The following is a 24,319-nucleotide window of genomic DNA, read 5'->3' as shown; positions in this document are numbered from 1 at the left end:
GTAGCGCGCGTGGCCGTCCCACTTTTTCATGCCACTAGCCCAGATCCCGCTGCGGCAGCCGCATCGGATCGTGAAGCCTGCTAAGGTTTAACTTTCCATGGTCAGCTGTAAGCATTTTGCCGTGCAACGGCGTACCCATGTGTAGGCGCGACAGGAATACCGGGATAGGTCGACAATTTACAGAATGAATTGTACATGTACAACATGAATTCTCGACTGGCCTGCAGCATACACCGGTACTGGAAGTAGAGTTGTTTGTGTACGTTATAGATGATGATTTGTGATGCAGTGTAATTAACTAGAACTAATTAGCTAATACCCCGATCTTGAGCCACGTTTCGCGCGAATTTCGCCGAGATCCGGCCGTAACTATCTTGATGGTCCGTCTACACTACATACTTACTGTGTAGGTCGCCTCATGCAGAATACCTCAAAACACTTCGCGCCATTTCATGTAATCCGTCGTGAAAGCTGTAGTATTCAAAGATACACACGATGGGATGGGAATCATCTCCTGTAATCCTGGAGTAGCATCAAACTCAAACTCTCCAAGCCCAGTGCTATAGCTAATTCATCAGTCACGACATTTGTTCATCACCGATAGCCTACCGTGTTCTGGATCTACTCCAATACTCATATCACCAAAATCTTCTTAACTTGTTTGGAGACTTGACTCTCCAGCAAAACTAGGCGCCATTCTCTGGCCATCTCCAAGCAGCCTGTTCCTCGTCATCCAGTCACTCACAAGTCTATTGAGGCATGGAAACAAGGCAACAATGACACCGACTTTCTTTTCGAACTCAGCTCGCATCGCGGACAGGATTACAACTCGCGTCCAAGTTTTCTTGTCCCAATACCGATTATGGACATTTGACAGCGAATCATGTCCACTGCAAGGAGACCCAGAACCACGAGAAATCCGCAAAGTGCCTTTTTAACCCAACTGCTATGGGTGCTGAGGACCAAGGCGATAAAAATAAAGATAGTTTCAGGTTAATAGCGATGTGAATACCTACAAAGAGTGTCAGCAGGGTTATCCTTACTATTGCAGCACGCTAAGATTACCTGTTGCGACCTATCTATATGTAACAATGGAGCTATGATACCCACAGGTAGAGTAAATGCCCAGACTATAGTTTTCGATGACAACAGTAGAACCGTATCTATCAACAAAAAACCATGCTTCAGCGAAAGAGTGGGGGAATAGACAATAAGGAAGACTATCAAAACACGCATCACACAATCCGCAAATTTGCAAATGGGGAACTATTCTCAGTCATGAAATGCTTCATTTTTTTTCTCCCTAAAACGCCATCCGAGGACATTATCTATCAAAAGAAAAACGCCTGCAAAAAGAACACTAACAATCTAAAAAAAATATTGAACAAATCCGAATAACAAAACGAGTGTTACGCCATCACACAGTCGCAGTCGTGAAAAGGCAACGAAGGAAGAGAGAAAAAATCACCATCTTAGTGCCGGTGTCCAACGTGCGAACCACAAGCGCGACCAGTAATAGCGCGGGTGAGAATGTTACCAGGCTTCATGCGCTGGATAACAGGATTGCTATCGAGCTTCTTGGACTCCGCCTGCCACTCGGCGGGCAAGAAAGTAGCAGACTCATCAGAAAAGACAGCGCGGCCACCAACCATAGTCATGAGGACTTTGTTCCTGGAGAGGGCATCATCAGGGACAGCAGCAGTGTCAAAGTAGTCCTTGTCGAGGATGAGGAGATCAGCGAATTTGCCGGGCTCGAGGGATCCGATGCTGGCGGAGCTGTTGAGGTAGGTGGCGGCGACGGTGGTCATGCCCCTGAGGGCGGCCTCGCGGGAGAGAGCGGGTTGCTGGTCGAGGCGGCCGACGAACTGGGGACCGAAGCTGGCGTGGGCGTTCTTGTTCTGGGGGTCGCCGGCGCGGGTGACGCCGACGGCGAGGGCGAGGAAGGGGTCGAGAGGGTCGACGGGCCAGTCTGAGCCGTAGGCGACGAGGGCGCCCGCCTTGCTGAGGAGACCGGAGGATTGGGCGACGGCCATGCGGTCGGTGCCGAGGACGAGCGAGTTGTCACCGGCCCAGTAGGTGGCCTTTTGCGCCCATTGGTACGAGGCAATGACGGGGATACCAAGTTCCTGGAAGCGGTTGCGGTCTTCGGCGGCGACGAGCTCGGCGTGGGCAATGCCGATGTCGTGGGGGGCAAAGGTGCGGTTCATGCCGGTGGCGATGTCGAGTATGGTGCGGACGGCCCTGTCACCGCTGGCGTGGACGTGGAGACCCATTCCGGCATCCAGAGTCAACGTGAGGAGTTTCTGAAGCTCGGTTTGGTTGGTGTTGGGAAGACCAAAGTGGTTGCCTGGGACCCAGTTGCCCTTGGAATCTTGGACGAGGTAGGGGTTGAGGAGCCAGCTGGACTCGGAGGAAGAAGGCAGAATGCCATCAATGAAGAACTTGACGTTGCGCCACTGTTGGCCTGGAGCGGCGACAAGAGCCTCATCCAACTGCTTCCTGCTTGCTACTGCTTGGCTGATGATTGTGGAGAAATCAGTGCTTCCGAAGATACCAAAGTTGTTGAAGACACGAGCAGTCAGCTCGTTGGTGGACTTGAGGCTAGACCAGGCTGTGTGTGGTGTCTGGAGTGCGTCCAAGAAGCTGGTGATACCCTTGCGGCGGAGTTGCGAGATGGCCGCAGTGGCAGCATCGAGCTGGGCAATGCCACGGTCTCCCATGAGAGCTCGGATGGGAACAACCGCGTTTTCCTCGAGCATACCAGTGAGGTCGCCCTTGGCGTCGCGTCCGATCCTACCGCCAGGAGGGTTAGGGGTGTCGCGGGTAGCATTAATGAGCTGGAGAGCTCTGGAATTAACGAAGATGTTGTGCTGGCTGGAAGCAATGATAGCAATTGGCCGGGTGGTGTTGAGTGAGTCGAGCATGGACTTGTTTGCTCCTCCGTTCAGGGTGGTGAATCCTTCACGGTCCCACTCAGTGACTGTCAAAAGGTCATTCTGGCCAGGCTGCGAGTCAATGCAGGCTTGAATGATCTTGCGGAGGCCCTCAGGAGAGAGCTGTTGGAAGCGCAGAGTACATCCAAGCATTGCTCGGCCAGCATCAAGGGGGTGGATATGGGCATCGATCAGGCCAGGGATCATTGATTTGCCGTTCAGGTTGACCACCTTGGTTGAAGCTCCAACAGCGGGCTTGCAGTCCTCCTCTTTACCAACGCATGTGATTGTGCCATTGGTGATGGCCAATGAACCTGCGGTGATGGTGTTGCTTTTGTCGTCAAGAGTGTGGATCACTCCATTTACAAACACTGTATCGGCGACAGGCAGTGAGGCAGCACGAGGAATTGTGCTACTCAGAGCCGATCCTGCCAAGCTGGCAAGCAAAAGGCCTTTGATGGCTTGGGACATGTTGATGGGATTGGAATGTCGAGTCGGTTATTATGAAAAGCAACGAGGAAAGCGAGCTGGCTGAAGAGAGGTGAGGGTGTTGAGAACGAGTGAAGATCAAAGCTGGATGCTGATGATGCTCCTCTAACTTGCAACCCATCATTAACTTATACATTTGCCCAGACTGCTACGAAAACAAGACATCGCCTTGGTGTCTGCACTGGCTCTCCTGCACTGTCCTGCGCGTATACTGTGTAGAGCGTTTACACGAGGGACGCTAAGCCTCACAAAGCACAGTATCCGAAACCCGCCAGGCAGGGCCTTGTAGCTACCCACACCGAAAGAATACGACGGTTACTATCTGCAGCGCCACATATCACCAGTGTTCCTTCAGGATATTGGGAAATGATAGTCGAGTGCGCAGCAATCGCATACGCAGCTATAGTATGCACAACTATACGGGGTAGCCCTATACGCTGCTATAGTGTCGCGTCGGGTTTCCTAAAACGGCTAGTCAACACTGGATGGTAAGGGCTTAGCTTGATGCGATAACGGACTTCCAGCCACATCCCTTGAAACCGATGAGGCTTGTCTCCCATACAAGCATCTTGCTGTGCCAAGTACTGTTGCACATTAGTGTAATTAAGGTGCAGCCTAGAACACCTAGTTTTGGATTGTTAAGGCTCCTAGAAGGTGATGATCAGAAGAGACTTGGACATTGAATCTGTGAGCGACTACGGCTAAGTCTATTTGGGTAATGCATCGGACCATATTTGCTGGGCCACAATTTTGACAGGTACACGACATACTTGGCTGACGAATACTGGCAGTCTTCGTGTGAGAATTCAAATCCTGCTTTCGCTTATTTAGGAAGGTGTCGTGCCTGTCAATCGACACTAGGAATGACCTTGGAAAGCCAGAAATGGCTCTCGCACCATGTCTGGAGATTGGTTCATGCGTCGGCGTCGGTCCGCGCACGTGCACCCGGCGCTGCCATGAATGTCGGCCTGTACCCATCAGCATTCTAGCCATTCGTCTTGTTTGGTCATACGCCAGACCCAGTCCCTCCCTGAATAGACGTCAACGTGGTAGTATGACTTGCATACGCACGAGGACCCACGTAATATCGGACTGTCTCCCGCCAAGCCGGAACCTATCAGACTGGACCCTTAGCGGGCGCCAAGCTGCGCAGCCAGGGATGTTACGTTGACATTACGAAGACAGCACTACGATGCATTGGGATCACCCTTGGTCGCCCACGTTAGGCTTTCCCTCCCAAGACAAGGTCAAGACATTATAAGGCGGTCGTGGTCTGGGCTTCAAAAATTTTAGAGAGAAAAATATACGCCGGTGTGCAAAGTAGAGGCTCAGATCTACCTATAGTGCCACTTTTACGCCCTACGAGGGCTAGCTGCGGACCAACACTCTATAAGTCGTACGAATATACCTGCCAAGGGCCAATGTTGATTGGATGGGCCGTATACCAAGACTTCAGTAAACAATCTGTAAAACACCAGTTGATGTAACCGGTGAAACTCATGTTTGTCCTATTCTCATAAATCGGGCAGATTATCGCATAAAATACAATATAGGAGCATTTCGGTCGCTACTTCAGAGGTCTTGGTAGCATTGCTACATTTTTGCCCCTGGTGAGCTTTTGAATTTGCGCAGGAAACGGGGAGAAACAGCAGGATCCCTGCTAATGCATCCCTGTCTCATATATCTCTTCCGTCAAGCCCATACTCTAGACAGCGGGCTATGAGAACACCAAGGATTTCCTTGTCCTGCTACCGCTTGCCCTGAAGATCATTGTTATGGACAATTGACTTTCCCCGTTGGTACCTGATGGACCTAGAAATTCAGGCACAGCGCATAACTGTCTGCATGGAACGTTTCTACGAAAATACTTTTGGCCTTATACCTTGCGGCTTTTAATCACTAGACGCAAGTGGCAGGACATCCGTCTCACTGACCAGTCTTGTGAACGTGTCGAAGTTGCGACGCATTTGCAAAACGCGATTTAACTCATGTCTGCATATATCGTCTTACGGCCATACACTAAAGAGACAAGAGGTCTCATATGACTTTCTGGTCAGGCGCCAGTATGTCACATAGGAATACATTTCAGTAGATTCTTAGCGTGCAGGTTTTGCGCCTCTTCATCTCCAAGTCTTGGTATCATGAACAGAGGTCTAGGCGAACCATATTAGATGATCATTTACTTACGTCAAAAAGTCTTGTGTAGGCAGTGTTAGAACGCCCAGGCCCTTCAGGTGATGTCCAGCCCGTAAGGCTAGTTTCCCGTCCGACAATTTAGGTCCGCATACCGTTTTTTCAGGCCATGTCCTAGCTGACAGATCCCTTGATAATCCTCTCATTCAGCCGCATTGGCCAAGATGAACATGATCACCCACGGATCGTTCTGGGTCTTCGCAACTACGTAAGTATGAGGATCTGTCGCGGCGTGCTGGCAATCCTGTCATCGGCCCGAAGTCACTACTTAGTGAGTCCGTGAAACCCAGCTAGTTGAATTCTTTAGGGCTCCTCCGTTACTTCCTCGACACCCGACTTGTATTGAAATTCGCCAAGACAACCGATGCATCGAGCCAAGTATACGCTCGGCTAATCTGCTCTTCCGAGCGTGGTACTATTAGTAGTGTTCCGGTGTAGCCGCAGGGTCGCACTCAACTTAGCGCATATGTCATCCTGCTGATATCCGACATGTTTAAATCGACAACAATTGGCGCTCAATTACCAAATGTGTATATGTTCCTTCTTTCATTTACGTTCATGAACCTAGTTATGACATCGACAATACTGAATCCTAACAAGCTCACATTAAAATTACTTTGATTTAATATAGAGGGAAACAGCTCTTGGTGACAGTAGCTTAGATGGAATTTGTACTGGATCACTGCTCTATCCAGAACAAAAGAAATGGAAATGAGCAAACTCAATTAGCCTCGTTTGTCTACGCGACACATTTTCTCTGCAAAATACTCAGGGTCAAAAATATCGAAGTCACCACTCTGCTTGCGGGACTATCCCTAGCCTCAACCAACATACCAAGAATAAATATACTCCTCCGTAGTTTCCCTACAATCACCCAAATCAATCCATCATCCAAAACCCCATGATATAACAAGTCTTACACCCCTAGTGCTTACACACCCCTACCCTCCTACCCGATGCCCGCTGATTGGTCTATGACATCATGCCCCTCCCCCCACTAACACAACAACACCAAACATTCTTATCATTGCCTCCCTCCGACCAGACCCTATTATTACAAATTCCCCACCCGCTTCCCTGACCCTCTGCTCCACCATCCCCATCAATCACCAAGAAAAAAAACACACACAATCCAAAATGGTCAAATGCCCAGAATGCGAAGCAAATGCCGATCTAACAAAAGACGGCGCATGGGCGCATTGCGCTTCTTGTACGTTCGCCTTCTTTTCCCCTCTACAAACTGCCAAATGGAAAATTTGGTCTTTTTTTGTTTTTGCTAAAACTATAGCAAAGGTAATACAATTTTCCAGCCAGGCAAAGAAGGGAGCCACTATCGCGGCGGGGGCAGCGGATCTGGCGATAAGGAAGAAACGAAAAAGGGCGAAAGTAGTAGTGAGAGTAAAGATGATGGGAAGGGGAATTAGTAATGGGGTTTGGAGAGGGGAGAGGGGATTACTTGCATATGCGGGAGATCGAAGGGAGGACGGTGGGGAGAGTGGGTGCGGGGAAGTTAGACGCGTCTGTGTTTCCCCTTCCCCCCATTTCTCAGATATATTTATTATCTTCCGAAATCTCGTTTTTCAAAATAAGAAAAAAAAAATCTCCAGCGCGAAGAAAGAGAGATAAATATCAGCAAGAACAAACACTTCATTATCTATTCCTACAAAAAAAATGCAAAACCCAAACATAGTCCTGTACGCGCCTCACACCGCCAAAATCGAAGATAAACCCATCCCCACCCTATCTTCACCTCACGACGTCGTTATTCGGATAAATTACATTGGCGTCTGCGGTAGTGATGTATTCCCCCCCCCCCTATCTTACCTCCTTTCTCTCCACCCACACTCCACCATCCCCCTCTAACCCAACCTCAAGGTCCACTTCTGGCACCACGCCTCCCTCGGACACCCCATAAACCCTTGCACAGGGATAACAATGGGCCACGAAGCCTCAGGCACAATCCACTCTGTCGGCCCCCTCGTAACCCGCGTCGCACCCGGCGACCGCGTAGCCCTCGAGCCCGGATCCCCCTGCCGCCTCTGCCAGGCCTGTAAATCCGGGTCGTACAATCTTTGTCGCAAGATGCGGTTTGCGGCGGCGCCGGGGAGCCCGGATACGCAGGGGACGCTGTGTAAATTTTACGTGTTGCCGCAGGATTTGGTGTACAAGATTCCCGAGGGGTTGGGGCTGGATGAGGCGGTGCTTGTGGAGCCGTTGGCGGTCGCGGTGCATAGTGTTAAGCTTGGGGATGTGAGGGTGGGAGAGACGGTGGTGGTGATGGGGGGTGGGACGGTGGGGTTGCTGTGTGCGGCTGTTGCGGCGAGGTTTGGGGCCATGAGGGTTGTTGTTGTGGATGTTATTGAGAAGAAATTGGAGTTTGCGAGGGGGTATTTGGGGTGTGAGACTTTTCTCGTAAAGGGGGAGAAGAGTGCGGAGGAGAGTGCGGAGGGGTTGTTAAAGACGTTTGGGTTGGGGGAGGAGAGTGTGGATACGGTTATTGAGGCTTCTGGGGCGGCGAAGAGTATTGAGGCGGGGATTTTGGTGTTGAGGCCTGGGGGCAAGTTTGTGCAGACGGGGTTGGGGAAGGCGAGGGTGGAGTTTCCGATCGTGGTGATGTCGCAGAAGGAGCTTATGGTTAGGGGGTGTTTTCGGTATGGACCTGGTGACTATGACTTGGCGATCCAGCTGTTAGATAAGGGGCTGGTTGATGTAAAGCCGCTTATCAGTTCCGTGACTCCCTTTGAACAGGCGACGGAAGCGTGGGAGAAGACGTCGAGGGGTGAGGGGATCAAGAATCTCATCCAAGGTGTGGTCTAGCTGTTTGCAGGATACTTGAAATATATCATATGGACCTGGGTATTACACGAGTCTTTTCATCTAGTCATCCTGTCTTCTCTTTCTCTTCTTTCCCGCATTGCTCTTCACCTCTCGCTCATCACCACCCTCTTTCGTAATTCCCGGCAGTGGAAAAACAAATGTCTCCATCTTCTCGCCATGAACAGCCCAAATACCATTGACCCAACCCAAATTTCTTAGGCAGCGATGTCGTCGGTCCCGGCCTTTTGTAACGCCAATATCATCGTATACATCAACCCTCAGACTCACCAGCCGCTCTTTGTCGTAGTCATGCCGACCGTTGTCGAAACTTGCAAAAACCTTTACTGGCTCGTCGTGAGGAAGATAACCAGTTGACTGACTGGTTCCCACATACTCCCCAGGCCGGATGAAAAGAGCGACCGGCTCTGCACCTGGAGGCGCGGACGCAAGTCGTGCAAGGCGAATCTCCTGCTTGTCTATAAGAGCTCGATAGATCGCATACATATTATCCAGTATGTAAGACGTGGATACATATCCTTCTCCTAGGCGCGGCGGGTGCTGGTCCAACTCGATATATCTACGCATATGATTGACAAGTGTATTATTCGGCCACGATCCGTCCAGCTTGTCTATAAGTATTCCAAGCACCTGGCAAGCAACGTCATCAAGTTTGCGCTTTCCAGTCTTCCGCTCGGGGGGCGACCAATTCACCGCGTCCAACTCCGTGAGAAGAAGTAGATCAGATCGAGTCCCCTCATTGTCTAATTGCTCGTCGGATAACAAGTCGAAAAGATATCCTTTCGTCTCGATTCCACGGTCCGTGATGATTGGCGATACAAAGCGACACCGATCGATAAAAGTTTGATGACGTATCCGACCCGGGGCGGTGAAAAGAGATTGGCAGGCGTTGAGGTATGACGGTAGTGTGTGGCTTAGAATGTTGGCTTCAGTAGGAAATTCAGATGAGCGATCAAGCAACGGCCATTTGACTGAAAGCCCTGGGACATTCTTAAATATTTCTCCATTCAGCAAGATGACGGTGAGAAGAGCGGCAGAGAGACTGTAGGTCCCAGATTCAATCAAAGGCGACCCCTCTCTAGTATTGAGCCGCTTCTTACTCTTCAAAGCGTTGGCGAGTATGGCGATCCTATCCGACTCTTTTTCTAAGCAGCGGCTACTAATGTCATCGAGTACGCTTGCAGTCGTAGTTGGGTACGAGTACATCTTAGAGGGGTCGGACTGCGTGCTGGACTTGCTAGCCTCACTACCGAAACTAGACTCGACATCCCAAGGACGCGGAACATACGGTTGTTGCGCTACAAATTCCACATTATGAATGATCTTGTTGCAAATGTTGTACTGCGTCACTTTTGCTAAGATCTCGGTACAGGGCCATCGCACTTCACCCGTGGTACACGCTCGACAAAACATCGTCACAGTTTGTCGGAAATCTTTGAGCTTTACCTGAAGCTCGCCTGGTATTTTCCCAAAGGGGTATTGACCGCTCTTTTCGAGGCGCGGATTATATGGGATGAGTAATACCATCTTTTGAGAAGCAAGATGGTCTTCTTGGAAGATCCAGCCGCGCGACCAGCGGGGATCGCTGAGAATGTGAAGAATTAGCATCTGCACGGCAGTGACATCAACTTCGGGTCGCAGTTTTAGATCGTCCTCATCGTTGGGATCGACAAAAAGAGATTTGGAAAGCAGATTGGAGAGCATATCGATTTCGCGTTGGTCTTGGATCTCGACAGTTAGTATGCCAACGGAATGCGTGCTATCACCGTAAACCATGTCCATGATCTGGACACCAAGCTCCTGGTCTTTCGGCGACGTGCGCTTGTCTTCCGGTCGTTGGTATATGCACTCTATGTCCACCCATAGTCTCGTCATCTTGACACTTTGTGCATATCGAACAACCCGATCCATGTAATGATCCGGAAATCCACTTTTGTGGGACTTTTTATCTGGCCGTTTGATCTGGTAGCGGAACACAGGCGGGTTCATAGTGCTAGAGACGGCTTTCGGGCGAGCCTGAGGCCATTTATAAGAGACGGCAATATACCTATCGCCATTGTCGTCTTCGCGTTTTGTTATAGGGACATCGTAGGATGGTGGTATTCGTTCAAAGAGCGGATCCTTCTCTTTTGACTGAGAGCAAAGACGTTCCTGCTTCAACCGTTCGGCCTGCAAGTCTGGAACTTTTGATATGTCAAGGAAGCGCAGGTTTTCTGCCCACTTTTCAGACTCCTTTCGGTCACATTGATACTTTTGAATCTCTAAAAGTTGATTACGGAATGCGTCAATGTCGTTATTGAAGATTTCGCCAAAGGTCTTGTGGAGGTCATTCTTCATTGCGATAGCGCGTGAGACAAGGGTGAATTATAGAAAAATTATGCGGTTGGTTGAGGGTAGAAGCGAAGGAGCGTATGCGGCTGAAACGCGTGCAAGCGCGTCTTCACGTGAAGGCTTGGCATCGCGCTGTCGTGACCGGATGCAAAGGGTCGGTCAATCAAAAGTAAGCATACTTTAGCTCGTGTAAGGACCGGCCCTGCATGAGTTTAAGAGCATACCTAGTGTCACATGAGACGTGTAGTGCATGTGAACAAGCAAAAAAGATGCAACCACATTCAAAGGTAAGGCTGTAGTTGGGCAGCAGTCGACGTTTGAAGATAATGCCCTTCGATGAGATATACAAATACATCTGCGTATCAAGTAAACAAAATTCGCACACATCCATCTACAACTTCGCCTTCGCATCCCCAACATTCGCCTTCTTCAGCACCGCCTCCAGCTTCGTCGCCTTCATCACATTGCCCTTGACCTTGAGCTTCCCACTCATAAACAGCTTCTGCGCATTCGCCTTGCCAACAACCAACTTGCCAAACTCCTCTTCAGGAAGTGTAAGCGTGACATCGGCTTTCTTTCCTGAGGGCGCAACACCCTCACCAACGGTACCGCTCTCCTTGAGGTCAATGTACCATTGTTTTTGCTCGCCGGCCTTGTTCTTGAGGTTGAAGGAGAAGATGGCGCCGCCGGTTTTGATGGCGTCTTTGCGCGCGGACTCGGTGGAGAGGGCGGCGGCGATGTGGTCGAAGGCGATGGAGGCGGGGAAGGCGTCTAGGGAGTGTTAGTTGTGTTCGGATGATAGGCTTGAGATGCGGGTATTTTCGTACCGTTCTTGAGAGACATGATGGTTGTGTATGTGTGTGTGTGTGCGTGTGTGTATGCGCGATGTGTTACGTTGTGTTTCCAGAAGCTCCAGGCTACTTGTTGTAGATGTTGATGGGTGGGCGCACAGAAAGCGAGCTGGGGGTGTGTGTGGAGAAGTGCAAAGGGGTGCACGGGGACAACGGATATATAAAGGCGTCTGAAAACTTGTGTGAGGGATGATGATGTGATTGTCCGCGAGCCGTGAATCCGGGGAAATGACCTCAAGCATGTGAATGCGATCAGCCAAGACCCCGTGGGACTTCATATGATCAATGCCGAGGCATTTCCGCTTTGGGGCTGAGCACGTGGATGCGGGTTCGGGAGCGCTAAACTGTGTATGGGGGTCCAGTAAGAACGTCTCGCATCTCTTGCCATTATTTGCATGGTAAGGTCCAGGGTGTACACGCTGTAAGAAGTGTATTATAGGGTTGATCGTGAAGCTTTCAATGAGATCCTATCCATCTGCTATTCGCGCTAAGCTAAATCAGGTAGGCGCCGTCACACCTGCGGTGTACTGAAGGCTCTACCTTCTACACATGCGGCCTTTCTCCCTCTCTAAAAGAAAAGAATCCCCTAGAACTTTGAAGACCGCTTTTGTATACAAATTAAATTCCCTTCAGTATTCTGATTTCTAGGAAGGAGTCTTCAAGTTTTAGCGCTAAAGAAGCCTTCTGAATTTCTCCTTCTTTGACCACTACACCAATGTTGAGCAAAGATACTGTATCTAGCTACTTAAGAGAACGATCATATAGTCAATACACTCAATCATAACACATGCGATGAATTTTGAGTTTGAGAACAACATCAAGACATGTTACAGAAGAATAAAAAAGACATCTTTCTATTCAAGAATCATACTGTCTATCAACGAGTCTTTTACGCAACCATGAAATCGTAAGCACATGTACATAGTCGTAAAGAGCCATCATCGTCATCATCATCATCTAAACATATGCGCACTTCAACAAACCACCAAAGAAACAAAACAAATAACAAAGGAAAGTCTAAAAACGATAGGACAGGTCAATCGACCAGAGTAAGAGAGGTGAGAGTCATGGCAAGGAAAGAGAACGAATGAAAAAGGGGAGAGAGGGAGAGGAATATACCATCATCAACATCAACACGCCATAACCGCCCCACCACCCTGCTTCCACCCCGAAAGATGCAGCAACCGCTTACTGCCACCCCAAAAGCTATCCTTATTACCAGGCGCCATACCACTCTTCTGCCTCGGTCTGCCCAACCACCTCGAAAGCGCATGCTCTCTCCTCTCCCGTCCACTCGCCATCTCAATCGCGCTCTCAACCTCCTGCATTAGATGCCCCATAATCCTCGGTTCAGGCGACGGCAGCGGTGGCGGCGCAGCAATCTCAACCGGAGACAGCATAATGGGGACATCCATGACTTCGTCTTTGTACTGCTTCCAGCTGTCGCTGCCGGAGATCCAGGTCAGGGGTTCGAGGGCAATGTCCCAGTCGCCCTCGCGGAGCTTGACGTCTTCAAAGTTGAATTCGCGGAGCGTGTTGTTGTGCTTGAGGATGAAGTCGGTGATTTGGTACGAGTCCATGATGGCGTTTTCGAGCTCCATGATGCGCAGGCGGGGGAAGGTGAGGGGGCGCGGACCGTTGGGGAGGGTGCGGAGGGAGGGGTGCTGGGTGCTTTGGTCTTGGGCGGGGAGCATGCAGGGCTCGAGGTCGAGGGATAGAGGAGAGGGCCCCCGCGCGCCTTTCCAGCGGAAGAAGACGCGGGTGAGGTTGCGTGAGAGGGTCGCGAGGTAGGCGTGTAGGATACGGAGGTGCTCTAGGGATTGAGTGCGGGTTCGGAGGGATGTGGATGCAAAGGGCACGCTCTCCATGCAGATGGCGAGCCGGCGGATTTGTCGCCAGCGCTTGGCGGACGATGGTGTGCTACCCAAGCCGTGCATGGGGTGGAGGTAGAGTAGGCCGCCTGGGTGAATGGGAAGAAGTGACAGGGCAGACAGGCTGTATAGTGGCGCGCGCTCAATGGCAATGCGCAGAGAGATGAGCGCGTAGTCTACAACACCACGGCGATGTCTATGTGCACCGCTAGATCCTGGGCACGAGACTTTGAGATGAGTAAGGTTAATGAGTTCGGAAAAGGCAGCGCAAAAAGCAGGAACGTTGGTAGCAGCATGGAACAGAGGCGGGTACTGCTTGATGAGCAGATCTTGCATCTCCCAGCTGCCGTACTTGGGTGCCTTGTCCTTGGCTGGACCACACTGAGGGACTTGGACTTGCGGCTCGTAGAGGAATTGCTTCTCTGTGCCAGTCAATGGGTCGATAATGGGTGGCAGGCAAGTTTCTGGGCTATGGGGCATGTAAAAGGTAAAGGTCTTGACATGGCGACCAATCCTTGAAAGCGCCTCCATGCGCGCAGGCTTGGTAAAGGTAGAAGTCTTGAACGTCACAGTCATCTTTTCGAAGAGTCGCGGTGCGGCCTTTGACGAAAAGTCGTGGCATACAAGGCGCAAATTGGCCAGGTCTTCCGACTCGACGCGGTTAAGTACATTTTCGCGACAGTCATCGTTCAGCCAGAAGCGCAAGAAGACGGAGCTCGTAGAGAGCACTAGGTTGCAGATGGAGCCATTGGATGGGATTGCTTTGGGTTGGTTAATATATGAATGAGTGCATGTCACAGCAGAGGCCTGCTTACATCTTCCATCAGCGCTCGTCACAGGGCTAAGTGGAATTTCACCAAATAGCAGCTTGGAGCTCGATCGCGACACAGTGGTGGCAGCGCTTCCATGACTGCCATGGCTGTTATGGCTTGCTCCTGAATTGGATCGCTTCAGCGGCGGGGGCGTTCGTCGCTGTGAGTACATTTTGGGTATAGTAAATGGTGTGGCATGCAAAAGCGGTTATCGATTGGATGCAAGGTTGTGTGTAAATCCGCTAGGGAATCAATCTCGTAGTGAATTTTAAGAATATTGTAAGAGTCGTGTCAAACATCCAGCATTCGAGCAAGGCAACAGACAAAAAAAAAGTAAAAAGTCCTCAGGGAACGAGACGAAAGTAAAGGGCCATGGCCTTCGTCGAAACGGTATTTACCTTCTCTGGCCATGTTGTAAAAAGCGGGGCGGGATCCACGCTACACGCGAGCATGCAAGTGTGAGTCAAAGATGGGTTTCCCGTAGGGGCCAGCGAGGTTGCCAGCAGATTTCCAGGAGTTAACGCAGAGTAGGCGAAGAATAGATGCGAAAACACGACTATGTCGCGGTGCGAGGACGTGTATATATGGTGTTTGACGCGACGATTCGACCAAGTGGTCGAGTGGACCTGCAGCCAAGGCCGGGCTTGAAACAAATGGAGCCGGGCGGCCAATGGGGGCAAGAGGCGAAAGAGACGGTACATGGAGCACTTGCAGTAGTCGTGCATGGTGTTGGCGGCCATGTCGAAGAAGCGGTGGCTGGGCATCTGTGACTGGCCCTCAGCCCTCGAGTGCGCGTGTAGGCCTGCTAGCCCATGGACAAGCCAGGCACGACGCGTCGGGTCGGCTCTGTTAGTGACCTGCACGTTGTCCTGGAGAAACGCGATTCGACCAAAGACGACAACAATAAACACCTTTTGGGAAGACTATTCGCTTTTGTTTCACGGACCGGGCCCCGTCAGAAACGTGGGATGCGAGGTTATCGATTGCTAGCCGGCAAGGCGCGAGACGAGGCCGAGGGGCCATGTGGCGTGGGCAGTGCAAGTGTCAACACCACGCCAGCCTTGCATTCTGTTGGCACCTGGCCCATACACGTCACATGACCCACCCCCTCGCCTTGTCAATCACGGTTGTTGTTGTCATTGCCAAAACACAACACACACATACACACATACACACACACACACACACACATAACACAACAAGATCGCGTAAATGCCTCGTGTGCATAGTGGCTTCTTGCCGCCATGCCACGGTGCCGTCTACATAGCCTCACCGGTCACACCCACCACCACACCCACCACACGTACCCCGCACCCTTCCAAAGGGGCCGTCCCGTCTGCAAAAAGAATCAAACACGGCACCCTCATGATTGGACACCAGCCTCGACATGCACCTCGCCAAATAAAGACACTGTTTCATTCTGCTCCACTTCCTCCCCCATGTTTCCACAGTGCCATTAACAAGAACAATTATTGGATACAAAGCCAAAACATATCCTCTGCTTCTCACCCTCCTGCATGTCCCCACTCTTGCTTCCGCTTTCCGCACGCGCTCCAGACCTCTGTCGCGGCCCAAGCATCTTCCTGGCCATTGTTTGGCCCTCTAGAACTGCTGCACTGTCGATCCGCGGCCGGACTCTCCCTTGTCCTGCCCACTGACCAGACCCCCCTCATCGTCTCTTTTCGTCCGCGAATCCAGACCCGCCCTCGGGCACAGGAGGTGGTTGGTAGCTACCCCGATACCCATTGATGGGCGGAAGGTCCTGTCCAACTGCGTCTTCGTAGCTCGGCGGTGCATCCTCGTATGATGGTGCATTTTGAGCCTGTACCGGCTGCCCGGCAAACGCGTTGTTGTTGTTGGCGAAGCCCACTTGTGGCGAGGGGGGAGTATGCAGAGCCTGTCCGTACTGCGGGATATGAAGTGTCGCCGGCTTTCCGGCTGCTTGTGCATTAAATCCAGCCTCTAGCAATGCTTTTGGAGGCGCAATGCCCGAGAACACCTTGACTGGCAATCTGAGCGGCAACACAATCAGTTGGTCCTCTCCATGCTTGTAGCTCCCATAGCCAAGACCAATCCGGACTTCCAACTCGTAGAAGCGAGACAGATTGCACGTGGTGAAACTGGGTGATACTGTATTGGGTACCGGCTTGCCAGACCAGTACTCGGGATTGATTGGAACTTCAGTGTCTATGGGGTCTGTTGGCGATCCTAGTGGTATCGCCATATTGCTGAAAGAACACAATATCCAGCTGTTCGATTCTGTACGCGCCACTTCGTGTGCTTTTACTCTTATATATCCAATCAACTCAACCTGCAGCATTTGCAGATATATGTTCTTGCTGCGGGGGCTGACATTCTTGATAAGCACTCGCAGCGGAAGGTCTTGATTGATTGTAAGAATTGCAGGGTTTGGCAGCCGTGCATCAAGAGCTACCCGTGGCCCCATATTGCCCGGCGGCTGTGCAGACCGCATGCTTGCCGAAGAACTCTTACGGTCCAGGAAGCTGGGCATCTTGCTTGCTGCTACGCTCATGGCATTCTCCAAGAACTCATGCTGCCTTCTTGCATATGCCTCGCCGTCTGTCCGCTCTGGCCGAGGGGGTTCAATCGGAAGAAACGTAAAGTTTGCAATTGCTCGGGGGTTCTCCTTGAAGAACGACGGCCTACTGACCGTCACCTTGACAAAGTAACGTATCTCGGCCTCGCCAGGGAAGCCACTCAAAGTGGGCGGCAGTGTAGCCTTGATGTGTTGTGTTGGTGTCTTTGCGAACTCGGGAATTGTATTTGAAAACGAAACGGTCGAGATTGGGTTGTTTGTTTGCTGACATTGCGTGTTCATAGGGAGCTGCGGTCAAGGTTAGTCCTTGCATGACTGTCATGGTACCATGGGCATGCAGCATCTTCGCACCTTGAATTGGAAGGGATATTCATATGCGCCAGCATTAATGGTGAAAGCTGATTTGGGATTGATATCTTCCGGGCGCACATTTGTTGGCCATACCAACAGCGTCTGGTATAGGAACTTGTGTATCTCTAAGACAGGCCTCTGCTTGTCGGGCCTGTTTGGATGTACGGGCGCCAGCAGCCGGGTCCTACTCTCGCCCTCGAGCTTGACGATAATGCTGCTGAGGTTTGTCGGATTCGGCACGCGCAAAGTGACTTTGCCTTGGATGACATCGAGATTGGTGTAGTGATCGTGCGGGTGCTCCAGCACGATGTTGACAATCATGTTGGGCGGAGGTATGCTGACCGGGTTGTCAGGATGATGCCCTCAGGTCAGGCTTCAACGTGTCGTGACGGTGCGCGGTGGGAAGGAAGTCGCAAACTTTATGGGGACAGGAGCAACATGTCAAGGTCAGAAACTAGACTGGTGGAGTGCAAGCCGAATCAAGTGCATTGGCGACATTTCTGATGCAGCGGCTAAGCCCAAATTACGCGTGTCACGTCTTGAATGCGTTTGTGATCACAGCCTGAAATATGTCGCAAAACGGATGCCTGCGGGGGTTCTTTTGGCAACCTCCCCGCAGACGTCATGGCGTGAGCTCTGCAGCGACAACACCACGGCAATGGCATACTTGCAGCCACCATATGTAACCAGATGTATCAATTATTCATCATATGTCTTGCCTGCTCCCCATTTTATCCATCCTCAACACATGGGCATCTCTCAAGGTGCCATTTTCCTATGCTGGATGACTTGCAGTATTACACAGCCCCATCTACAGCCGCAGTTCCGGCGGAAGCCAGCACCCCTGTCCGATTGCAGTATCGTACTTCGCCGCAGCAACGGACCCGTTTGCGGCTGATCCGGCAAGGGTAGGACGAAGTTTGTTCTTTTGGAACATCGGATTTCAAGTTGCCCAATGCCTTCGACTTGTGCAAACAAAATAGCCATAGCTATCGTTCCTGAATTGTGCCGATCAGCCGATGGCATTCCGTCTGCATGCTGTCGTATACAAGTGATTACAAGTCTTCCTTTGCTAGCATATCTAGAAAATGTCAACAAGAGCCTTAGGGTGATCCGACTATGGGCGGCCTACCGCAGATGTCAAGATAGAATGCAATAGCGTTGAAGCTAAAACATGGTCAATTTCACCTCAAACCAAAGACAAAATCGGTTGTGCATACTTGCGCTTGCTGCCGGTAAGCTCCCAAAAGAACCACTTCAAACGGTTCGTCCAGTTGATCAAGTCGAGATGGCTCACACCAATCAGCGTGCCTTTGTAATCGCCCCATCTGCTTGATTCTACACTTTTCAATTGCTTAGCCATTCTCCCATTGCTCAAGTCCATCTAGACATACCTAACCAACCCGTCATTTACACCCTCGATAGGCTTGATAATTGCATGTGACGGTGCAAATATGGACCACCGGCTGGGCTCCAAGGATGCGCCATACGAATAATACTTGACGTCAGGTACGTCAGGAGTCCTAGGGTTAAAGCTCGTCGTCATATATTCCCGTGTAAGCTGTGAGAACGCTCCAGTCTCAAGTCCAAAGTACTCCATGGCCTTGTAGATACGTTTAATCTGGCGAGCTGGCCAAGTCAGTACGTGGCTTCAAGGAGTGCTCATATACATACGACCGATGGTCTCAAACATGTAGTCTGCAAATGCCGAGCCTCTGTGAGGTGTTGCTATAGTGGTCAGAGAGAGGATCTTGAAATCCGTGGGTCGAAGACGGCTAATCATATATCGTGAATCAAGTCCTCTGTTGCAGCTTAGCATATGCTTCTTGGCCAAGAACGCATGTTGTTACCCCTAGCCAAACGTCAGTTATCGAATGCCATATCAATCGTTTGATGCCTCATACCATGCTATGTCTGCCATGCGTTAGCAACATATCCACTAGGGTCTTGATCTATACTTTCCACTTACGCAATGATATTGACTTGCTTGCCCTTGGCTTTGAGTGCGATGCTCTCTGCCAGTTTTGCTGATCTGTTCTCTATACTTCCACTTGGTGGAACAGCGGCGACAATGACTTCAATGCCTTTTTTTGCCAATGCATCTGTGATGCCTCGCCAGTACTGAATACCTGGTATGAATTGTCCTGCTAGGCGCAATTCATCAAACCCCAGCAGGCCATGAGCAAGGACTATAGTGTTTTTCTACCAGGGTCAGAAGAGCTGATGCAGGGTAGATCTGCATGCATACGGGAGCGTCTAGACGGCATTAGCTGCTGGTCCTTAGACTGACGAACGGGTTGCGCGGAAGTACCATATTTTTCGCGCAGCACAGCAAACTCATCTACGATTTCGCGACCAGCACCGGGTATGCGCGGATCTTCTTTGCGCCATTGCGAGCTACTGAACTGGCGACAATACGTAGAACTTGGTTTGGCAAGGACATGCAGCGGCCTAGATGCAGGAGAGCGCAAAGTCGCTCGAATACATATTCCAATCATCGGATCGTGCAGCGTGTTGAGTGGCAATGATGAGACGCGTTGAGGTTTGAGGTTGCACTCCATGTATGACGTAGGCGCATTAGCGAACGTGGGCCAGGGTCCGTGACAGCATGGAGAAGCTTATAGCTAAACATCTCAAAAGTATTGGTAGATGTTGGCGTATCGCATATTCCTTGCGGAAGCAACATGGCTTTCAAAACATGTGTGAGGGTCTTGCATTCCAAATGCGGCCATGAATCTGGGAACTTGGTTATAGGATCCAGACTACTGGGTACGCGCAGATAACCAAACACCGAAGGCACTGCTGATGTAATCATGGCAAACATGTGCACTTCATTTGGTACATGTTGGGGCTGTTCTCGTAGTGTCTCGTATATTGCATAGAAACTGGAAAGTATAGTTGAACCTTGGCGCTACAAGGTGCTGTACAGGAAACACCGCTTGCTACGCTGCTCAAAGTGCTTGATTCTTTGACAATAGATGCTTTTGATTACCCACTTGCATCTTCGAAGGACTGCCCGCCGCTACCCGTCCTTATTTCTTTGGTGGCTCTGGGTGTGCGCTGATGACAGCCTCAATCAACTGGTCAACGACCTTTCCGCCCGACTTGTTGCCAATCTCCTCAATCTCCTTGATCTTGGCATCAGTGTCCTTCTTTGCGTCCTCTTCGGCCTTTTGGTTGCCTGAGCTGTGCTGCACTATTGTCAGCATTCTGCATACCCCATACATATCGATATAACTAGAGTGCGTACCTCCTTCTCGAACTTCTGGTACTCGGCCTCCTTCTCGTTCCTGTAGTCGTCGATTTCCTTTTGCGCTTCGTTTCGGGCGTCCTTTACGCGCTTGGTGCGGTCTGGGCTGGTTAGAGCGGTGCCTTGGTGGGATGTATGCAGTCTGATTTACATTCTCTTGCTATTCCGATGTCAGCGATTGCTCCCGAAAGCTGTTTGTGAAAGCGACATACCTTGCTGGACGATCTTCTGAGCTTCACGCTCGGCCTATGTACCATGTAAGCTATGGTGGAGGTGATAGTGGGCTGCGCCGGCTTACATCGAGCAGGGTCTGGATACCCGCAGAGTTTTGGGCGGACTATGGAGGTCAGCATCTTCCGAGATATTTCGCGCCCTGGCTAGCTCACCATCTTGAGTATTTGTTTTGCGGAGTTGGTGGTTATGTCAAGGTAGAGTTGCGGAGAGGCATGATGCAGCCGGCAAGCTTGGCGGACGCTGCATTTGTGGTCCAAGCTCCTTGCCGCCTCAAGTTTCCTTTGCAACTTTTACGAATTTCAAAAAAGTGCCTTCGACCTCCACCTGCGCACCACTCGACGGCCTCTACAATGTCCCGGGCATCGCAAATCACATTGGCGACCACATGCGTTACTGCAGTCGGTATCGTCGCATTCGTGCACTGGTCGCAAAAGGCCGACAAAGCAGTCAGTACTGCCCGCATCCGGATGCAGCATGCAAATCAATTCTAACACTGATCAATCAGGCCATGCACATGGGAGTTGTGCGAGACTTTGAGCAACAAAGAATCAAGCGCGAACGTCAAGCCGATTTTGAGATGCAGCGAGAACTAGAACAAGAATACAGAAAATACCAGACGGTATCAGATGGCGGAGGACCCGAACCACGGCCAGACCAAGGACCCGGGCGATGATGCTTCACATGGCCACTTTACTGTACTGCCACCACTCCACTCCACTATAACTCCAACCCATGACTGAAGAGCATGTGGCTGCACCAGCCCCCATCATGCACCCTGATTGCGCCACCCTTTAATCCAGCGCATTGGACCGGCGTCAGCATAGCCTCACACTGGTTTATAAAACCAACATCGCGGAAGAACACGCTTAGGCGAGGGGGGCACAAGGTAACGCTCGGCATCGGACGCTATACCAATTGCCAATCAACAAGCTGCATTGTTTGTTTGGATGCTTCAAGACAACTTGTGTAACCCTGAAGCAACTGTGAAGTTGCGTCACAGTCGACCAAGCACAAGAAACAGGCGGCCAAGAGATAGACGAGTTGATATACAAAAAAAGTCAATGGTATGGTCACAGCGATCAAGTATCGCTTGGCGTTGGGCGCCCTGCGTGCTCTAGTGATTGCCTAGCCGTGCTTAAACACAACGTGCCAAGCGACCCCAACAATGACACCGCTCACCGGTACTTAGATTGGTTCCCTCGGCACACTGAATGAGGTCACCCCGCGGTACGCCCCGCGCACATTTGCACAGGAAACAGCGCTGATTGACTGGCGGAGACTGTCGTATCTACCGACCAGCAAAAAGACATGGAGGCGCAGTGACACAAATGCGCCTGAGCTGGCAGCCGTGATTTGTTGGCTGCTGCGCGGTGATGGTGTTTTGGCCACACGGTTCGGGTTGAAGTGTTGTCTTAGCGTTTAGATGAGGATCACCATGAGGTCATGCCAGACCCTAGATTATGTTCGGTGCATCACGTATTGCCTGCGTCAGTATACACAGTAAGGCTGCAAACGGCTGGGGAAACATGCATGTATACATTTGGACCTGTGTCCGAAACGGCTTTGCAGAATATGTATGTACATCGCCCAAGCTTTTTTTTTTTGCAACAAGGCTGCGCAGCCCTTCAGCTGGAGCTCGCTTGCGGCCTTATTCTGGCCCTTTTGGCCTTGGGTCACAAAGGCCAATTTGCACAGCTCATCAGCACAGGCAACACAAGTGAAATTAGCCTCGAGATTGGCGACATGCATTGCCACGATAAGTCAGGCATTCACGCCAAAATCGCCCGCCAAGCACGGCTAGAAGAAGGTGGCGCGGAACAGAGTTGGCTTCTTCCTTTGATGACGCACAGGCGCACTTGCTCATCCTCCAGGGTCCGCTTCCCTTGTCTACCTTACATTAAAGAACAACGCTTGCCTCTTTGACTTTGCCCATTCACGTATATACCTAACATATCTATCTCTTCCCTTCCCTCCTCCCGTGTCCCAAACTCCGACACAAACTTCAAGCAGCAAGCCTCTATACCTTGCTCTATATCACTACCTACCTGCTTGGTAGTCTTGGCATCCTTGGTTTAAATACTCCGGCCTGACATCTTAGTGTCGCACATTACACACGCCGCCACCCCGTACCACAGTTCCATATCGACTTCGTTATGAAGGCCTCACAGTTTATCGCCTACCTATTGGCATCGCAAGCAATCAGCGCTGCTTCTCTACCTGAATTTAACAATGCGCTCAATATCCTCGAAGACCGCCGCGTCGTTCCTGCATCGGAAGTCGTCTCCCCAGACCACACGCTAGAGCGTCGCAAGGGCGGCGGTGGACGTGGCGGAGGCAGCAGTGGAGGCAGCAGCAGCGGTGGCAGCAGTAGCGGTGGCAGTGGTAGTAGTAACAGCGGTGGAGGCCGAGGTAGCAGCAGTGGCGGCAGCGGCAGCAGCGGACGAGCCTCTCCCACATCCAACACCGGCGGCTCTACAAGCACAGGCTCGGGCCCATCACGCTCATTCGGCGGAGGACGATACTACGGCGGCGGCGCTGCCGTACCTTACTCCGCCGGAAAAAAGACTCCAAAGGGTCTTTCACCCGGTCTCTTGCTTGCGCCCGCAGCAATCCTCCTCATCATGCCCGGTCTCTGGCTCTACAGCGTTTACCCATACCACTACAGCAACCCCTACCGCTTCTACAACCAGTCCGCTACCGATGATGATGACAACGACAGAAAGAGGTCGCTCTGGACCCGCCAGACACAGGGTCGCAATGAGACGCTACCTGTTATGTGTCTTTGCCAGGAGTTCAGCGTTTGCGGCTGTGACGAAAACGACGACCAGCAGTACCTTGATGATCTGGTTGGCAACGGAAGCTACGCTGCGCTCAACAAGTCGCTCATCACTGTTTCTGATGTCAATGGCACTAAGACACTCGTCCTCAATGGTACTCTTCCCAATGGCACCACGGCGCCTGGCGGTGAGGGTGCGGCTGCTAGCTTGACAGTTGGCAACCTTGCTGGCTACTACGCTGTTGCTCTGCTCGTTATTGCTGGCGTCATGCTGTAAACTCGATATTTCCCATGGAAATTCGACATCACAGTTGCCTTTTTTATTGTTTTTTTTTCTTTCACTTCATTTCATGACCGACAACCCCCTCTGTACTTTTATAACGAATTTATGATTCTCTGGACGCTATAGCCGCGTTGTTTGGGCCCCCAAACGATCTTTCTTGGTCTGGACTGGTCGGTTCCATGGGACCTGGGGTCCGTAAATGGGCTTGAATTATACCCTTGTGCTGTGTTCTCTTGTTACCTCTTGGTTAGTTTAATGCGGTGGAGGGATTATATTACTCTTGTATAGAATTAGTACTCAAACTATCACCCTCAATCTTGTGTTTACTTTTGGTGTGAAGATCATTCCACAATTCCATAATCAGACTTGCCTTATTGATATCTGACTGGGGCTATTAGTTGTATTGTTCAATTGTTTTCTTGACTGGCCGTGACATGTATAAGCCCACATTGAGTTGGAAGGGATGGCGTGCTTGCGGAAAATTGCAAGTAAACAAGTAAATAATTACCGCTCTTGGTGATGTGCACAAGAAGTGATGAACGTTGTGTTAGGC

General features: G+C 51.0%; 11 protein-coding genes across 11 annotated transcripts; 4 read left to right on the top strand and 7 right to left on the bottom strand.

The window, feature by feature from the left end:
- Positions 1 to 1,472: 1,472 nt before the first annotated feature.
- COCVIDRAFT_102442 (hypothetical protein) lies at positions 1,473 to 3,404 on the bottom strand (the record flags this gene model as incomplete). The annotated part of the gene is made up of 1 exon (XM_014699984.1): positions 1,473 to 3,404. The coding sequence occupies one exon, from the start codon at positions 3,402 to 3,404 to the stop codon at positions 1,473 to 1,475; it is 1,932 nt and encodes a 643-aa protein (XP_014555470.1).
- Positions 3,405 to 6,752: 3,348 nt separating this feature from the next.
- On the top strand, positions 6,753 to 7,039 carry COCVIDRAFT_38825 (hypothetical protein; the record flags this gene model as incomplete). The annotated part of the gene is made up of 2 exons (XM_014699983.1): positions 6,753 to 6,825; positions 6,909 to 7,039. 2 exons carry the CDS (start codon positions 6,753 to 6,755, stop codon positions 7,037 to 7,039), a joined length of 204 nt encoding a protein of 67 aa, XP_014555469.1.
- A 247-nt stretch (positions 7,040 to 7,286) lies between these two features.
- COCVIDRAFT_38824 (hypothetical protein) lies at positions 7,287 to 8,432 on the top strand (the record flags this gene model as incomplete). Its single annotated transcript, XM_014699982.1, has 2 exons — positions 7,287 to 7,415; positions 7,491 to 8,432. The coding sequence occupies 2 exons, from the start codon at positions 7,287 to 7,289 to the stop codon at positions 8,430 to 8,432; spliced, it is 1,071 nt and encodes a 356-aa protein (XP_014555468.1).
- A 60-nt stretch (positions 8,433 to 8,492) lies between these two features.
- Positions 8,493 to 10,787, bottom strand: COCVIDRAFT_38823 (hypothetical protein; the record flags this gene model as incomplete). Its single annotated transcript, XM_014699981.1, has 1 exon — positions 8,493 to 10,787. The coding sequence occupies one exon, from the start codon at positions 10,785 to 10,787 to the stop codon at positions 8,493 to 8,495; it is 2,295 nt and encodes a 764-aa protein (XP_014555467.1).
- A 385-nt stretch (positions 10,788 to 11,172) lies between these two features.
- On the bottom strand, positions 11,173 to 11,624 carry COCVIDRAFT_17025 (hypothetical protein; the record flags this gene model as incomplete). The annotated part of the gene is made up of 2 exons (XM_014699925.1): positions 11,173 to 11,552; positions 11,609 to 11,624. The coding sequence occupies 2 exons, from the start codon at positions 11,622 to 11,624 to the stop codon at positions 11,173 to 11,175; spliced, it is 396 nt and encodes a 131-aa protein (XP_014555411.1).
- A 1,138-nt stretch (positions 11,625 to 12,762) lies between these two features.
- Positions 12,763 to 14,487, bottom strand: COCVIDRAFT_38821 (hypothetical protein; the record flags this gene model as incomplete). Its single annotated transcript, XM_014699980.1, has 2 exons — positions 12,763 to 14,264; positions 14,319 to 14,487. The coding sequence occupies 2 exons, from the start codon at positions 14,485 to 14,487 to the stop codon at positions 12,763 to 12,765; spliced, it is 1,671 nt and encodes a 556-aa protein (XP_014555466.1).
- A 1,497-nt stretch (positions 14,488 to 15,984) lies between these two features.
- Positions 15,985 to 17,544, bottom strand: COCVIDRAFT_38820 (hypothetical protein; the record flags this gene model as incomplete). Its single annotated transcript, XM_014699979.1, has 2 exons — positions 15,985 to 17,160; positions 17,224 to 17,544. The coding sequence occupies 2 exons, from the start codon at positions 17,542 to 17,544 to the stop codon at positions 15,985 to 15,987; spliced, it is 1,497 nt and encodes a 498-aa protein (XP_014555465.1).
- A 734-nt stretch (positions 17,545 to 18,278) lies between these two features.
- Positions 18,279 to 19,721, bottom strand: COCVIDRAFT_38819 (hypothetical protein; the record flags this gene model as incomplete). The annotated part of the gene is made up of 7 exons (XM_014699978.1): positions 18,279 to 18,304; positions 18,356 to 18,390; positions 18,444 to 18,566; positions 18,618 to 18,852; positions 18,898 to 19,025; positions 19,193 to 19,425; positions 19,527 to 19,721. 7 exons carry the CDS (start codon positions 19,719 to 19,721, stop codon positions 18,279 to 18,281), a joined length of 975 nt encoding a protein of 324 aa, XP_014555464.1.
- A 534-nt stretch (positions 19,722 to 20,255) lies between these two features.
- On the bottom strand, positions 20,256 to 20,862 carry COCVIDRAFT_38818 (hypothetical protein; the record flags this gene model as incomplete). Its single annotated transcript, XM_014699977.1, has 5 exons — positions 20,256 to 20,414; positions 20,474 to 20,574; positions 20,686 to 20,719; positions 20,772 to 20,810; positions 20,860 to 20,862. 5 exons carry the CDS (start codon positions 20,860 to 20,862, stop codon positions 20,256 to 20,258), a joined length of 336 nt encoding a protein of 111 aa, XP_014555463.1.
- Positions 20,863 to 21,057: 195 nt separating this feature from the next.
- COCVIDRAFT_102312 (hypothetical protein) lies at positions 21,058 to 21,380 on the top strand (the record flags this gene model as incomplete). The annotated part of the gene is made up of 2 exons (XM_014699976.1): positions 21,058 to 21,153; positions 21,213 to 21,380. 2 exons carry the CDS (start codon positions 21,058 to 21,060, stop codon positions 21,378 to 21,380), a joined length of 264 nt encoding a protein of 87 aa, XP_014555462.1.
- Positions 21,381 to 22,860: 1,480 nt separating this feature from the next.
- On the top strand, positions 22,861 to 23,760 carry COCVIDRAFT_102286 (hypothetical protein; the record flags this gene model as incomplete). Its single annotated transcript, XM_014699975.1, has 2 exons — positions 22,861 to 23,065; positions 23,153 to 23,760. The coding sequence occupies 2 exons, from the start codon at positions 22,861 to 22,863 to the stop codon at positions 23,758 to 23,760; spliced, it is 813 nt and encodes a 270-aa protein (XP_014555461.1).
- Positions 23,761 to 24,319: the final 559 nt, after the last annotated feature.

Source organism: Bipolaris victoriae, assembly GCF_000527765.1.
Source record: "Bipolaris victoriae FI3 unplaced genomic scaffold scaffold_55, whole genome shotgun sequence".
NCBI lineage: Eukaryota > Fungi > Ascomycota > Dothideomycetes > Pleosporales > Pleosporaceae > Bipolaris > Bipolaris victoriae.
Note: the sequence above shows the minus strand (reverse complement) of the source record. Positions and strands in the feature narration are given on the sequence as shown.